Source organism: Oryzias latipes, chromosome 3, assembly GCF_053564925.1.
Source record: "Oryzias latipes strain Hd-rR chromosome 3, Olatipes_Hd-rR_3.1".
Taxonomy (NCBI): Eukaryota; Metazoa; Chordata; class Actinopteri; order Beloniformes; family Adrianichthyidae; genus Oryzias; species Oryzias latipes.
The window spans coordinates 42627974-42644725 of record NC_136239.1 but is presented as its reverse complement, the minus strand read 5'-3'; the positions used below and the strand labels follow the sequence as shown (position 1 = coordinate 42644725).

The window sequence follows — 16752 nt, the reverse complement described above, 5'->3', positions numbered from 1 at the left end:
TTTCTGGACACTTGGCCAAATACTCCACCTTCCTCCACCCTTCACCCAGAAGGTGGAGTCCAAACATTTAGATTTTCTAGCCCCCCAAAGCCTCATCCTCCAGAACACAGACACCATGTTTGTGTATTTGTGTGTGAACTGTGTGTTTTTATGTGTATCTGCATGTGTGTTTTTATGTGTATCTGCATGTGTGTTTGTGTATCTGCATGTGTGTGTATCTGCATGTGTGTGTGCGTCTGTTGCTACATGATTCTAAAATCATGAATCCGATCCGATGAATCCTCAACAGTCCAAACATTTTATTGGAATCAGGAATCTTCTGGTACCATAACATGCCTCAGAACTTCTGGGATCTACAGATGAAGGTTCTGCTCACATCTGGAGCCACAACGAGGTGGGGGGGGGGGCAGCAGGTGGTTCCTCAGCAGGGATGGAGCGGCTACATTCAGAAAGTCATGATGAAGATTATTAATACATTCAGCTGAAGAGCAAGACTTGTGAGGGACACGCCCCCCCAGACGGTTCAGAAGAACTCAGAGCTGGAGAACGTCTACCGTAAAGATCCACCGTCATACATGGTTCCATGGATACATGGTTACATGGATACAGCGCAGTTGCTGACTTCATACAACAGCTACTCTATCAGAGGAAGGGTCTCCACCAGGGCGGGAACGCCTGATCCCCTCAGGATCTCATGGTGCAGATGGGAACCACAATGACCAGGATGACGGTGCAGGCCGCCGCTGTTATCAGCGCTCCAATCTTACACGCCTTGGCCCTGCGGAACTCCGCCTCCTTCTTCTTCAGCAGCGAGTCAAAGCCGGGCGTGTAGACGTCCTCCATCCAGAACTCCAGGTTACTGCGGTTTAGGGACTCCTGGACCTGATGGAACCACAAGAAGAAACGAGTGAGAGGAACTGCTTCTGGTCTGGTTCCATTCAGTTTTAGTTCAGTTCACCACTAAAACTGGTGGACTCTTTCACTGACAGCAGTTGAAGACATTTGGTCGGTTCAAGAGCGGACATCGGTTGACAGGAAGTGGTGTTTCCCTCCATTAGAAAACCAGTTTATGTCTTTGAAAACTCAGGCTCTGTTGCAGAACCAGAATCAGTGTCTGGTTGACACTTGAGTCCGATCTTCAAGATCTTGTCACCGACAGCTTCATTCCTGATTGGTTGCTTTTTTGGTAGATGTGTTCAATACCTGCAGGTCCACTTTGCTCAGTGGCTTTCCCCGGTCCACCAGGTCACGTCGGTTCTCCTCCATGGTCCAGGACGGCTGACTCCGCCTCCCTTCTGCCAGGCCGGCGAGCCTCAGGTCTGTGTCTGTGTACACGAGGCCGGCTTTGGCATGGGCCTTAGCAGAGAACGGCTGCGGTGTGAAGACCGGCTCAACCAGGTGGGATTTTTTGGATGGCTTTGGGGGCCGCTGTGATGGGGGGAGATGAAAGTGATGGTCCACCTAGAAAGCAACGGGAGGGGGGGTCAGATGGGAAAAAGCCGGTTCTAACCAATTTTAACTGCACCCCCCTTAGTACACACACCCTTTACTCCTCAAAATATACATTCAAACATAAACACACACACATGCACACACACACACCCTCACAAGCACACATACACGTTCACACATTTTGCAAGGAAGGTGGGACCTAGGACCATCTATAACGTGTTTTCTATGCAACTGTAATTGTCACTTTAAAAAGTTAGAATGAATAAATAATGAGTTATTTAACAGTAAGGAGCAGTTACATTTATTTTTCATTACATTTAGTTACATGTTTAAGTTAAATCTGACCCTTTCAGGACAGACACTATGCTGATGTGGCCCCCAGTGAAAATGAGTTTGAGCCCCCTGCACTAGTCCCTCCCGGTTTTCTGTGGAGCACGGCGCTCAAAATCCTGGCAAAATGTTTTCCGAAAGCTTTGGTAACAAACAAAGCCGCACCGCTCGATGGAGCATTCTGGGTACTGTAGTCAGAAGCCTGGAGGAGCGGAACGGTTCTGACTGTTCAGCGTGGTGTTCCTGAAGAATCCGCTCTAAGATCCTCAGGAGTCTCAGCGGGATTTTCCTAAAGTTCAACCGTTTCACTGAAACGGCTCTGATGAATCCTGAAGGAGATCAGGAGGAACCGTCTGAACCAGGCGGTCCGTCAGGACCCCTGGTGTCTGTTTCTGACTTTCTGCTTCTGCAGAGGTCCAGCTCTGCACAGCAGCTGCCCCCGCCCCCTGCACAGATGCTAGCCCCGCCCCCTGCAGAGCAGCTGGCCCCGCCCCCTTCAATTCAATTCAATTTTATTTGTATGGCCCAAAATCACAACAACAGTCGTCTCGATGGGCTTCGAAGTAAAACATGAAATCAAAAGGATCACGAATACAAAGAGTTCAATAGGAAAATACTAAAATGAACTAACAAACTGACTAAGCTATACTGGCATCCCTGCCCTTAGACCCCCCTTCGCGGTAAGGAAAAACTCCCAAAAAAAACGGATTCTGGAAAAAACGAAGAAACCTCAGGGGTGCCCACATGAAGGAGGGATCCTCCCCCAGGACGGACAGGCGATTTACCAGAACTCTTAGAGAAGAATTAACTTATCTAAATCTACAACTACATATATAAAAGTCCAGCAGACGAGCTTCATCCAGCCGTGGTTGTGGGGACAGTCAGGGGCGCGAGTCGAGCCGGAGACAGGAACCACAGCCAGGTGTAGGAGCAGGAGCAGAGACGAGGTACACGGTCAGGAACTGGAGCACGGATGAAACAACTGGAATCTGGAAGCACTCCCACTCCCCAGGAGGGGAGAGGGAAAGAGGGACAATACATGAATCGCACTGCACCAAACAGAGGCATGGAGAACTAAATGATAAATTATGATCAAGAATAGAGGAGAGGAAGGGTAGAAGTAAAAAAGGAAAGAGGACAGAACCCCAGTGCACCATAGTTACCCCAGCTTCAACTTCTAGCAGCCTTTTAAAAGAAATAGTTATTATTAAGTTTAATTTAAACAAACTAACATTAAGTTAAATAATCTCTGAATACTAACTAGTCTGACAATAAGCCTGTCCAAAGAGGAATGTTTTCAGTCTAGCTTTGAATGTAGAAACTGAGTCGGCCTCTCTTCCATGAGCTGGGAGTTTATTCCATAAGACAGGGGCTTGGTGGCTAAACGCTCTACCTCCAACCGTACTTTTACTAATTCTAGGAACCACAAGCAGTCCTGCATTTAGTGAGTGAAGTGTTCTGATTGGATGGTAAGGGACTATGAGGTCCTTAATATAGGACGGGGCCATTCCATGTAAGGCCTTATAGGTTAACAGGAGGATCTTGAACTTGATTCTGGAATCAACTGGGATCCAGTGAAATGAAACCAACACAGGAGTGATGTGATCTCTTCTGCTAGTTCCAGCTAACAATCTAGCAGCTGCGTTCTGAACAAGCTGGAGACTTCTTAAGGAACTCTTAGGACACGCTGCTAACAAGGAGTTACAGTAATCCAGCCTCGACGTAACAAATGCATGGATGAGTTTTTCAGCATCACTCTTAGAAAGTAGATTTCTGATCTTAGCAATATTCCACAGGTGAAAAAAGGCAGTTCTGCACGCCTGAGATATGTGAGCCTTAAATGATAAATCCTGGTCAAGTAAAACCCCAAGGTTTCTAACTGTGGAATTGGGGGCTATACTTATGTCATCCAGGTCTTGATGTCACTGATGCAGGCGTTCAGTTTCTCTATCTGGTCATTCTGGTCAGGCTTCATGGATAAATACAACTGCGTATCGTCGGCATAACAATGAAAATTGATGCTGTGTTTCCTGATTATGTTTCCTAGGGGTAGCATATAAAGCGTAAACAGGATCGGTCCCAAGACTGAGCCCTGTGGGACTCCATAGTTGACTCGAGTGCACTGAGAGGAATGTCCATTTACATTAACGAACTGATACCTATCGGACAGATAGGATTTAAACCACTGGAGAGCAGATCCTCTGATCCCTATGTCCTGCTCTAATCTATGGAGTAAAATACTGTGGTCGATAGTGTCAAAGGCAGCACTGAGGTCTAACAGGACCAGAATAGAAAGTAGTCCCTTTTCTGAGGCCAATAACAAGTCATTAGAGACTCTAACTAGTGCAGTTTCCGTACTGTGGTGAGGTCTAAACCCCGACTGAAAGTCTTCAAAGTGGCTGTTGTCCTGTAGGTGGCAGTAAAGCTGCTTAACTACAACTCTTTCTAGGATTTTAGAAATAAAGGGCAGGTTTGATATCGGTCTATAGTTGGCCAAGATGCTAGGATCCAAACTGGGCTTTTTCAGAAGAGGTTTAACAACTGCATATTTAAAAGACTGTGGCACGTAACCCGTTTCCAGAGAGGCATTTATCATTGTTAATATGGGATCATTAATTAGGGGAAACGTTTCTTTAAAAAGTCTAGTGGGAATTGGGTCTAACAGACACGTTGAGGATTTGGAGGACGTAATAATTATGGCCCGCAGCACTCACAGAGTGCAAGGACCATATTGTAACTGGTACGAGGGTCGAACACTCAAAAAGTCCAAAACGTCAAAAAAACGCGTCAAAACGCCTAAAAATGGGGTCAAAAGTCGCCCAAAGCACACAACGACACGACAATTGTGTAACGCAACAAAAATACACACACACACGCACAACACCATCGCACTAACGTTAAAATTGTAGTCGCAAAAATGACGACAAAAACACAAAAATGCCCAAAAAAGCCCTCAAAAGACGGGTTTAAAGCCAAAAAGACATGCCCAGCCTATAGTAAAAGACAGGCCGCATTGAAATACATGGGAAATCCTAACCGCAAAAACTTCTATATTGTTTCTGCTTCGTTTCATTATTATTATTATTATTATTATTCTCGTTTCTAACGGCGTCTTTGAGCTCAAATTTGACCCCCGCCACATACCCGAAAACTCACCAAAATTGGCACACATCTGGGATAAATTGAAAATGAATTTTCGGCAAAGAAAACGTCAACCCCCCCACGACGATGACATCACGGCGAGCGTTCTCGTAAAAAAAATGAATGGGCCGAAAATCGCTTATGGGGCCAAAAAAAAATATTTCGGAATACAGTTACGAACCCAAAACACGCGTGTTGGAGATATCCCAAAGAAGATTTGAAATCATTATGGGATGGCCACACGACCTACAGCTTGGCGGCCATTTTGTGGCGAACTCAGAGAAATGGCGATTTTCGTGTTTTTTGACAATATGGGAAAACGACACTTTTGTTTATGCGATTGTCACGAAATTGCACACACATGCCAAGACCCTGATTCTACAATAACCAAAGAAGTTTCGTTGACCTTTGACCTTGGGAAGGGGCGGCCATCTTGAATTTTCATAAAAAAGCACCTTTAGTAACGTATACAAACGAAAACTCGTCCTAGGGATTTTTATCGATCTTTTTGAAACTTCTCAGGCATCAATGGCAAGCTACTGTGGACAAAATGTTGGAATTAGAAGTTGTAGAATTTGAAACGTGTGCGCGTGGCGAATTCGCAACCGTCGCCATTTTAGCTAGCTCGCACATATTTTATCGGAATAGCCTGAAACTGAAATATGCGATACCCTGGCCCACACTGAACAAAACGATGTCACATACGACAAAATCGATAAAGGAATGTGGCCGTGGTAAACAAAAAACCATCGCAAAAAAAAGTGCTGACTCGGCAAAAAAAAATTTTTTCGGATTTTATTTTTAAGAATCGGCTAACGAAACCCAGATAACTTTGTCGGGTATATCCAAAGAAAGTTTTGAAATCATTACGTGATGGCCACACGACCTACGGTTTGGCGGCCATTTTGTGCCAAAATCTGCCATTTTGAGTTTTTCGCGTTTTTACACGATATGGAAAATTGAACTTTTTTTCGAGCGATTTTCACGAAATTTGACTCGCATGTCCCTAGCGTAAGTCTACAATCACCTTTGGAGTTTCGTCGACCTTTGACCTCGGGAAAAGGCGGCCATCTTGAATTTTCTATAAAAAACACCTTAACCACCAGATTCAAACGTAAACTTGTCGTTGGAATTTTCTTCGATCGTCTCAAAACTTTTTGGGCATCAATGGCAAGCTACTGTGGAAAAAATGTTGGAATTAGAAGTTGTAGATTTTGAACGGCGTGCGCGTGGCAAGCTAGCAAAGTGGCGCACTGTTATAACTCCCATGCATTTCAATACAATACAGTGAAAATTTAATGCATGCATTAATGCCTGAAACTGAATACATTGAAAAACACTGGATATGGACATATAAGGAATGTGGGCGTGGTTAGCATAAAACCACTGTTGCTAAGGACGACAAAAAGTTTACTTTTACCGATTTGTCCGAAACTGACGTCAATCTGTTCATCCTCCCGAGGGGACCAAAACATAAAATGGTTGCTATGGAGATAAAATCAACAGAAAAGCCGCCATTTTGGAAAAAGTGGGCTTTTTAGCAACTTATGACATATAACTCTCACCAATGGAGGAATGTGTTTTTCTGAGTCAGTTGATGATGCTGATCGCTATGCTAGCAATTTTAGCCACATTAGCATAGCTAGCATAGTTAGCATAATTAGCATTTTAGGAAATGTGTTTTTTTGAGTCAGTTGATGATGCTGATCGCTATGCTAGCACTTTTAGCTATGTTAGCATAGCTAGCATAGTTAGCATAATTAGCATTTTAGGTAATGTGTTTTTCTGAGTCAGTTGAAGATGCTGATTGCTATGCTAGCACTTTTAGCCACATTAGCATAGTTAGCATAGTTAGCATAATTAGCATTTTAGGTAATGTGTTTTTCTGAGTCAGTTGATGATGCTGATCGCTATGCTAGCACTTTTAGCCACATTAGCATAGCTAGCATAGTTAGCATAATTAGCATTTTAGGAAATGTGTTTTTTTGAGTCAGTTGATGATGCTAATCGCAATGCTAGCTCATTTAGGCACATTAGCATAGCTAGCATAGTTAGCATAATTAGCATTTTAGGAAATGTGTTTTTCTGAGAGAGTTGATTATGCTGATCGCTATGCTAGGACTTTTAGTCACATTAGCATAGTTAGCATAGTTAGCATTATGAGCAAATCCAGCCTTGATTAGCTTTTAATTTGTGGGCGGTGAGGGCGGAGAGGGCCGCGGTAGTGCGTAGAGTTGGGCGTGGAAGGCGGGTTGCGTCTGCGGGCCATACAACGCCGCTTGCGGCTTTAATTGATGTTATTTCCGCTTGATCCACAGCAGTGAAGCAGTCTAATGTTACAGAGGTTTCTATGGATGCCTCCATTTCTACCGCTTCAGCCTGTTCTGGGCTGATAGTAGGAATAACTTGATTTAACTTATGTCTAATATTTGAGATTTTACTATCAAAAATGTAAGAAATCATCAGAGCTGAGAGAAACAGGAACATGTGGTTCTACTGAGCTCTGACTGCGAGTTAATTTAGCTATAGTGCTAAAAAGAAATCTTGGATTGTTTCCATTCTCTGATATTAAGGTTGAATAGTACTGGCTTCTAGCTCTACGCAGAGCTTTTTTATAATTTAATAGGCTATGTTTCCAGATATCCAGAGACTGCTCTGAACCGGAGCGGCGCCATTCTCTTTCCAACTTACGGGTTTCTCGTTTAAGAGAACGAGTTTCAGCGTTAAACCACGTTGCTACTCGGTTTTGTCTGACGAACTTAGGTTTCAAGGGGGCAACAACATCGAGTGTACTCCTGAGGGCTTGTAAGGCATCATTAACAAAGTGGTCATTTATACTAAGACTGATACTATGGGAGCTGGTCTCAGAGTATTTTCTCAGAATATCACTAAGTACTTGCTGAACTGTGTGTTTAAACTCAGACACAGAACGGTCAGTTAAGGTTCTTCTAAGCTGTTTCTTATTCACTGGGGCAGAAGGATGTTCCAGTGTAAGCTGGAAGGTAATCATAAAGTGATCAGAAATGATGGGGTTAAGAGGAAGGACACTCAGCTGGCTGATCTCTATCCCATGGGTTAGAACAAGGTCCAGGGTGTGCTTATGACAGTGAGTGGGTTCATTCACACTTTGGGTGAAACCAACATCATCTAATAAAGCTGCAAAAGCCTTTCCTAGACAGTCACTGGGGTCATCAACATGAATATTAAAATCCCCTAATATTATAATTTGATCAGAATCTAAGACAATAGTCGATAGGAAGTCGGAAAACTCAGTTAAAAATTCTGAATATAGGCCGGGGGGCGATAAATAATTATGAGTAAAACAGGTTTTCGAGTTTTCCTGTTTGGGTGATTTATAGACAATATGATGTTTTCAAATGAATTATAAGCATTTTTAACTTTAGGGCTGAGAAGTAAGCTAGACTGTGATATTACTGCCAAACCACCTCCTTTCCCTGAAATCCTGGATTTCTGATAGTTAGCATAAGTGGGGGGGGTTGCTTCATTCAATCTAACATAGTCATCCTGATGGAGCCAAGTTTCTGTTAAGGCTAAAAGACTAAGATTGTTATCAGTAATTAACTCATTGACTAAGAGGGACTTGGAGGAAATGGATCGAATGTTTAATAAACCGCATTTAATGACATCATAATTCTGCTTGTGAGAACTGCTGTCTGTCACTGTAAGGTTTCTATGACGCGCTCCTTCCATTTGTCTTTCAGCACATAAGCTAAAGCTAGGACCTGCTTGACTTTCCCTGCATGGGTTTTGCACCGGCACTAACCCTAAGGGAGGCTCAGAGGAGCGTTTTACACTGCTGCTCTGCGCCCGGGTCTCGTCTCTGGATTGTCAGGTTAACAGACTAAGGCTAGCAGAAATGTTTCTAGAAAGAAGAGCGGCACCGTCCCGGGTGGGATGGACGCCGTCTCTCCGCATGAGACCGGGCTTCCCCCAAAACGCGCTCCAGTTATCCACAAAACCAACGCCGTTTTCTGGGCACCATCTAGAAAGCCAGCGGTTAAATGATGAAAAGCGGCTGTACATGCCATCTTCTGTGCAGCTGGCCCCGCCCACTGCACAGAAGATGACCCCGCCCCCTGCACAGAAGCTGACCCCGCCCCTTCACAGATGCGAGCTCATGTCCTGGTTCCCCCAGGCCCGTGTTATGTGTTGTGATTCTGAGGACAAAGGCGGCGGCGGCGGCCGTACCTCTGCCAGTTTGCGGTGCCTCTGCTTGCCGTCCAGCTCCCTCCCGCTGTCCTTGAACTCTCCAGGGTGGAGGGAGTGCGATGGAGTCCTCCAGTCAAGCGGAGAACCGGCGATGCTGGCCACTTTGGACTCTGTGGCGCTGTTCTCCTCATCGAGGGGGGGGGACGGCCTTCTGCTGAACACGCTCCTCTTCAGCGCCTTCATCCTCAAGCTGCCGCTGGCGCCGTCCTCCGAGCGCCCCCGCTGGCCGTTCTCCGCCTTCACAATGTGACCGATGGTGTGAAAGACGTGGGGGGGCAGACCCGGGCTGGGAAGCGGGTCTGGATGGGAGCGCGGTTTCTCGGGCGTCCTGTCGGTCTTCTCCGCCGGCCGCTCGCTCCCGTCGGGCTCCTGGATCTTCTGGTCCAGCTTGTTGAGCTTGGACAGAACCTGCGATATCTCGCCCCGGACCCCCGACAGCGACTCCAGCTTCTTCTCGATCTCGCCGATCCGCATCACCAGCTTGCAGACGCTCAGCTTCAGCTCGTCATCGCTGTTCTCCAGGGACTGGAAGAGCCGGTCCACCTTGGACTTGGCTAGCTTGATGGTGCTGCGCTCCGGCGAGCTGTCGCCGTCCGACTTCAGGGTCACCTGAGAGAGCGATCCGGTGCTGTTGTGCCGCGACGGCTGGACGACGCCCAGAGAGTCGCAGACGCTCATGTCGTCCAGAAAGCGGAAGAGGTCGCTGATGTCGTCGCCGATGACCTCCGAGTCCTCCCGGGACTGTTTGGGGCTTGGGCGTTCCCGGTCCTTCTGCTCGGTCTGGGTTCCCACGCTGGAGGAGCCGTCTGCGCCCTGAAAGGAGGCCCCGCCCATGCTTCTGTCCCTGAAGGCTCTGGCTGCTCCCCGAGCCATCAGCGCCACATCCTTGGTCTGAACTCTGTGCCCCGTTTGTGCAGAATTCAGCGCCGGTTCTGGTGGGCAGTGGAGGGGCGTGTTAGCGCTGATGGTGCTGATGTTGCATGTGTGGGTTCCTCGCAGGCCTTTGCTGTTCAGGTAAGGCCTCTTACAGTCAGGTGGGCCTTCTTCTGTGTTGAGGCTGAGGCTCTTCACGGGCCACGCCCGCTGACCCCCGGACTTGGTGCTGTGCTGCGAGCCGATGGGCCTCTGGGACACTGGAGTTGGACCAAAGTAGGTGGAGGTCTGTAGGTCATCTAGACTCTCGTGCTTCACCCTCAGCCGGTCCTGAAGGGGGGAGCCGAGCGCCGGGTCAAAGTAGGGGTTGCTGTACGGCAGTTCAAAGCTGTGGTTGAAGAAGGTGGGGGGCCTCTGCAGGTCCCTCCGGCGGTAGGCCTCAGCCGCTCTGCTGGCCTGCTGACGTTCAGCGGGGACAACCTGCAGACAAAGACCGGGTCAGCAAGAAACAGGAGACGACCAGCAGAACCGCCAGAACCACAGCTGATGCAGACGGACCAGAACCTCCTCAGCGTCCCACCGCTCTCTGATAGGCTCGGAATTACAACAACAGGTTCTACTGCTGGAGCTGACGAGGCAGCCGTGGGTCTCGAACCCACGTTCTCGAGCTCCTCCAGCCGCTGGTTCCTGCTGATCTGGATCAGAGAGGGGGAATCCAGAACACCTAGAACCAGACAATCGGCAGGAACCCGAACGGCCAAGAACCAGGGCTGGACGGGCCGGTTCTATGAAGGTCTTTGTTTGATCAAGCCAGAAGTTCTGGGCTCAGGAACCAGAGAACAAAGGCACGGAACAGAAGAACCTTTCTGCTAACATCCTGAGGGTTAAAAGGATGCAGACGCCCACAGAAGACTCAGGTCCAGATCTTCATCAACCAAACATGAATCTCATCCAGACAAAGTGGAACTGCTGTGTTTTGTCAGTAGAGGGCGATCTAGAACGTCCTTCTGTTCTCCGCTCAGCATCTGGACAAAGCTAGGTCATCTTCTGCTGGTTCCATCCAGGCCATATTTGGTCATCAGCTGCCATTGTGGGCGTGGCCTAAACTCTGGTTGATAGGAACAATGAGAAACTGAAGGATGACGGGAAGTCAGTGAAGGCTTACTCCACTGCCACGGCTCAGAGGTGAGTTCTGATGAACTCCTGCCGCTCTACAGAAACTATGTTCTACAAAACCACCCAGGTTCTTTACTTCTGTTAAGTCATCGTCATGGGAACGCTTTGGACACAGATCAGAAGACGATTGGAGGACTTTGAACTTTGGCCTGTTGTTCGTGGCGTGTAGTGTAACTGCAGCCCTGTGGGGGGGGGGGGGGTCAGCACTAGACCCCATCAGCACGGTAGAACCGGAGCTGAGGACGGAGAACGTCCTGAGGACCTCACTGTCAGTTACAGGGGGGGTCCTGGGGGGGCAGAGGATTGAGAACATTGTGGTCCTTAAGTTAAAAACGCGTTTTCTTCTGTAAAGCACAGTGTTCCAAACGTGTTTTATACAGGGGGGGCTAAAAAGTATTCAGTCAGCCACCAACTGCTCTGTTCTGCCACTAGCCTGTGATGTCCATCAAAGGTGAACCAGAACTATGAGACTAAATGAGAACAACAAATAACTGTCTGATTGTTAAAGAATTTATTTGTAAATTATGGTGGAAAATAAATATTTGGTCAAAATCAAAAGTTCAAGTCAAAACTTTATAACCCTTTTGTTGGTAATGACAGCAGTCAAACATTTTCTGTGAATCTTCTCAAGGTTTTAAACTGTTGCTGGTATTTTGGCCCATTCCTCCATGCAGATCTCCTCTACAGCAGTGAGGTTTAGGGGCTGTCGCTGGGTAACACAGACTTTACTTCCTCCAAAGATGTTCTATAAGGTTGAGATCTGGAGGTGACCAGATCCATTCTTTCAAAATCAGTGATTTTCTGGATTTGTTCTCATTCCGTCTCATAGTTCTGGTTCAGCTTTGATGGACCTCACAGGCTAGTGGCAGAACAGAACAGTTGGTGGCTGACTGAATACTCTTTTGTGTGTGACGTTTCTGGATGTGCACAGCGGTCACAGCTGCTGCACGTTGACGCTCCATCAGAACATCACAGACCTGGAAAGCAGAGTCTGAGCTTCAGTTCTGACTTTGGGACCAAACCATCTGCAGTCAGAACCGGACCAAAAACCTCCAGAAACGCTGAGGGTCTGAAGGGAACTAGCTCAGTCACCAAAGACCTGATGAAGACGGCTGGACTGCATCTTCAGACTGGTTTCTAAATCCTTCAAACCTTCTTGCAGTTGCCGGACGTTTCGGACCTGCAGATGAACCAAAGATCTCCTCAGAAACGGGTCTAACCGTGAGACCTGGACCTGCTCAGCTCACAAACCTGGGGGGAGAAGGTCAAGAGGTTGTGGATGCTCCTCCTCTGACTGCAGGAGTGGCTGAAGGCGTCGGGGGCTTGCAGGGACTCCGGCTTGGAGGTGGACTCGCTGTCCGTGTCCATGGAGAAGTAGGAGCTGTGCGGTCCAGCCAGCGGGGAGTGGGGGCCGCTCGGGGGCAGGGCTTTGTCCTGAGCCCCGGACTTCACACCGGGACGCAGCAGGAAGTTTGGGTCCGAGGACTGCAGATATTGGCAGCTGTTGGGTTCGGACGGCTCCAGAGCAGCACAGGAACCCTGGACCTCCAGGTGCTGCTGGAGCTTGTGGTGAGGACGGTCCAGGTGGTGGAGGAAGCCGGTTCTCCTCTGGTTGTCCTGGTAACGGAAGGCTTCACCTGCCCGGAGCAGCTCCTGGCTCTGGGGGTCCTGGATGGTCGCGGGGGGCGTGTCCTTGGCGTCTCTGTCCATCTGGATGAGGTTGAAGATCCTCACGATGTCTGCGGCCACCGCCAGCTTCCGGGCCTGCGGTTCCGGCGGGCTGCGGCGCATCCGGTCCTGGAATTGGGCGGCGGGAAAGGAGGGCTCCAGGCAGGCCATGGAGAACAGCAGGCTCCGGAGCTTGGCCAGGTGCACGAGGTCGAAGCGCGCGCACAGGGAGCCGCAGAGGTCCTGCTGGGTCCTGCTTTGGGAGCCCAGCTCGTCCAGGATCCGGCCCAGGAACAGGGAGTACTCCGGAACGGGGTCCATGGCTGCCGGCGGGAGAGGCGACTAAGACGGTCCCGCCTTCGGAGGCGCGCTCACCTGCGGGGGGGCTCCCAGCGGGGACGCACGTCGACATTCACCTGAACTGCGCATGCACGGCGCACCCCCATTCAGCCAGAGAGCTACTGTGATGGGGGTTAGGGGTCCACGCGACCCCAAAGTCTGCGCGCGCGCTGGTGGTCCGGACGGGTCCGCTTGCCCCCCCCCTCCGATGATGGAACGCGCGCTCAGCTCACAGACAAGCTGCAGAAGTGGGCTCCGACATTCACTGCTAACCACCGCCGTCACTGAGCATGCGCAAAGGATGGCCTGTTTCACCCCAAACTCTGAATGTAAGCCGAGCGCTTCACGTGCACGCGTACATGCTGGCAGATCTGCGTCTGAAAAGCCAGAAGCCACAACTGCTGCTTCCGAGCTTTTATTGTGAAGGAATAACGCGGTGCTTCCGCCTGCAGACACTGTGCAGCGCTAAAGATGGCGGCTCGTTTTTTTTATTGAACACAATACAAAATAACACCAGAAGATTTACATAAAATTCACAAAATATGTCGAAATAAAAAAAGAATTCCGCAATTTGAAAGGAAGCAAAAAAGGAAATTTTTTTTATCCATATGCATGATGGCGGCTCCTGTTATTTTTTTCTTTTTTTTGGCTAGCTTCTTCCAGCTGCTTCCAGCACAGTGACGTCACCACTCCATCTATTAACATAAATTGTGTGTGTGCGTGGGGGGGGGTTGTAGCTGGTACGGGGGAGCCGCGAGTCTTCTGGTCTGTCAACTGGACTCAGTGGCCCCGCCCCCTGGTGTTCCAAACAGGAAGTACTCACAAAATCCCACAGACTTCTAAAGAGGAATAAACAGCTGTTACTCCGTTCTGTTAGTCACAAGAACCGTTCTGGATCTGATACCTTTTTAACATCTTCTTCATAAAACTTAAACTACAAAAAAAAGATCCTGAAACAAAGTTATTCAAGTTATAAACGGACCAATCAGAAGCCTCAATTAAAGTAGAGCCTGCTGACCCCACCTCGAATGTTTGATTGACATAAAGGCCGCATTTACTCTGCATGGTTCAAGTGACACAATTCCCATTTTTTCCTTTCATGTGGCACAGATCGGATATGATCGGTGAACGTGTAAGCAGGAAAAAAACGCATGGATTCTGATTTTCTCAGATCGGATTCAGGCCTCACTCATATGTTGAAAGGAACTGGAAATAAATCAGATCCGTGGATTAGCGTGTGCCATCTAAGCAGACAAATAGGACATTCCCCAGTAAATGGGAGTCGTACGTCAGTGACGTCAACTAAGGACACCACCAACTGAGATCAGGACTCATTAAGGTGCTTTTGTGCTGATGTTGCTGTCAGCTGTTCCCTGTCAGCCTCAGGCTTCAGGCCGTAGTCGGAAACCGCTGTTATTTCTGGTCCGGTCCCGGTCGGGACACACACGGTAACTAATCAAGCGGGACACTGTTGCTATGGAACAGGCTAGAAGCCGGTTATTTCTTTGCTTGTGTTGTTGCTGAGTGGGGGCGTGTATGATGGGGATCGGGCGTGGTGTGTGTGTGTGTGTGTGTGTGTGAGGAGAGGAGAGGGGGTGTGAGCGCGGAGCGGGGGAGTGTCGGAGAACCGTAAATTAAAAATAAGGTGTCTCCCCCAAACGTTTTGGAGTCTTTCCTGACGGGAAAGTGAACCCCGAAGGAGAATCCGCCTTCGGACCTGGAGAAAATCTCCCGTGTGTTTCTGACCACGGTCGGAAAAGAGAAGTCATCGCGCAGGAAAGGTTCAACACTTGGATCAAACTATTAGTACAGCACGTCTGCAAACCCGTCCTCATTCAAAACTCAGAGAGAGCCGAGCAGCCCTCCTTTTTCCTCTCCCCTCTGGAGCGCCCAGGGCAACGCCTCCGTCCGTCGCTGCGTTGACTCCATGACAACCGCAGTCACAAAAGTCCGAAGGAGGTCCGCGGAAGGCCGAAATGCTGCTACGTAGTCCTCAGAACGTCTACGTTTGATAGTTTCAGCATTGGATAGTGTCAATGCAAAAATCGGATACGGGTCACTTTTAAAGATGATGTAAGCGGGTCGTCAAAAAAATCGGATATAGTCAGAAAATCGGATATGGGGATCAAGAACTGCAGTGTAAATGCAGCCTAAGTGGAAGTGGTTTGGACCGCGTCCCCCATGGTGTCCTGTGGAGGGCGCTCTGGGAGGATGGGGTCCTGGGAGCCTTACTGAGTGCTCTGTGGATGGATGATAGATGGATGAAAGATGGATGGATGGATGATAGATGGATGGATGATAGATGGATGATGGATGGATGATGGATGATAGATGGATGATAGATGGATGATGGATGGATGATAGATGGATAGATGATAGATGGATGATAGATGGATGATAGATGGATGGATGATAGATGGATGGATGATGGATGGATGATAGATGGATGGATGATGGATGGATGATGGATGGATGATAGATGGATGGATGATAGATGGATGGATGATGGATGGATGATAGATGGATGGATGATGGATGGATGATAGATGGATGGATGGATGATAGATGGATGATAGATGGATGGATGGATGATAGATGGATGGATGATAGATGGATGATGGATGGATGATGGATGATAGATGGATGATTGATGGATGATAGATGGATGGATGGATGATAGATGGATGATGGATGGATGATAGATGGATGGATGATGGATGGATGATGGATGGATGATAGATGGATGGATGATGGATGATAGATGGATGATAGATGGATGGATGTTAGATGGATGGATGATGGATGGATGATAGATGGATGGATGATAGATGGATGGATGATGGATGGATGGATGATGGATGGATGATAGATGGATGGATGATAGATGGATGGATGATGGATGGATGATAGATGGATGATAGATGGATGGATGATGGATGGATGATAGATGGATGGATGATAGATGGATGGATGATGGATGGATGATAGATGGATGGATGATGGATGGATGATAGATGGATGGATGATGGATGGATGATAGATGGATGGATGATAGATGGATGATAGATGGATGGATGATGGATGGATGATAGATGGATGGATGATAGATGGATGGATGATGGATGGATGATAGATGGATGGATGATAGATGGATGATAGATGGATGGATGATAGATGGATGGATGATGGATGGATGATAGATGGATGGATGATAGATGGATGATAGATGGATGATAGATGGATGGATGATAGATGGATGGATGATGGATGGATGATAGATGGATGGATGATGGATGGATGATGGATGGATGATAGATGGATGGATGATAGATGGATGGATGATGGATGGATGATAGATGGATGGATGATGGATGGATGATAGATGGATGGATGGATGATAGATGGATGATAGATGGATGGATGGATGATAGATGGATGGATGATAGATGGATGATGGATGGATGATGGATGATAGATGGATGATTGATGGATGATAGATGGATGGATGGATGATAGATGGATGATGGATGGATGATAGATGGA

The 16752-nt window shown here is 47.9% G+C and overlaps 1 protein-coding gene across 2 annotated transcripts; it reads right to left on the bottom strand.

Annotated features, from left to right (window-relative positions):
• Positions 1 to 284: 284 nt before the first annotated feature.
• Positions 285 to 13580, bottom strand: minar1 (membrane integral NOTCH2 associated receptor 1). 2 transcript variants are annotated; one of them, XM_078944802.1, is made up of 5 exons: positions 12454 to 13580; positions 12302 to 12382; positions 9133 to 10506; positions 1204 to 1461; positions 285 to 882 (listed from the first exon to the last, which is right to left on the bottom strand). In XM_078944802.1, exons 1-5 carry the CDS (start codon positions 13189 to 13191, stop codon positions 685 to 687), a joined length of 2649 nt encoding a protein of 882 aa, XP_078800928.1. In that variant the 5' UTR covers positions 13192 to 13580; the 3' UTR covers positions 285 to 684. The 2 variants fall into 2 exon arrangements, with proteins under 2 accessions (XP_078800928.1, XP_078800929.1); XM_078944803.1 differs by lacking the exon at positions 12302 to 12382.
• Between the last annotated feature and the right edge of the window lie 3172 nt (positions 13581 to 16752).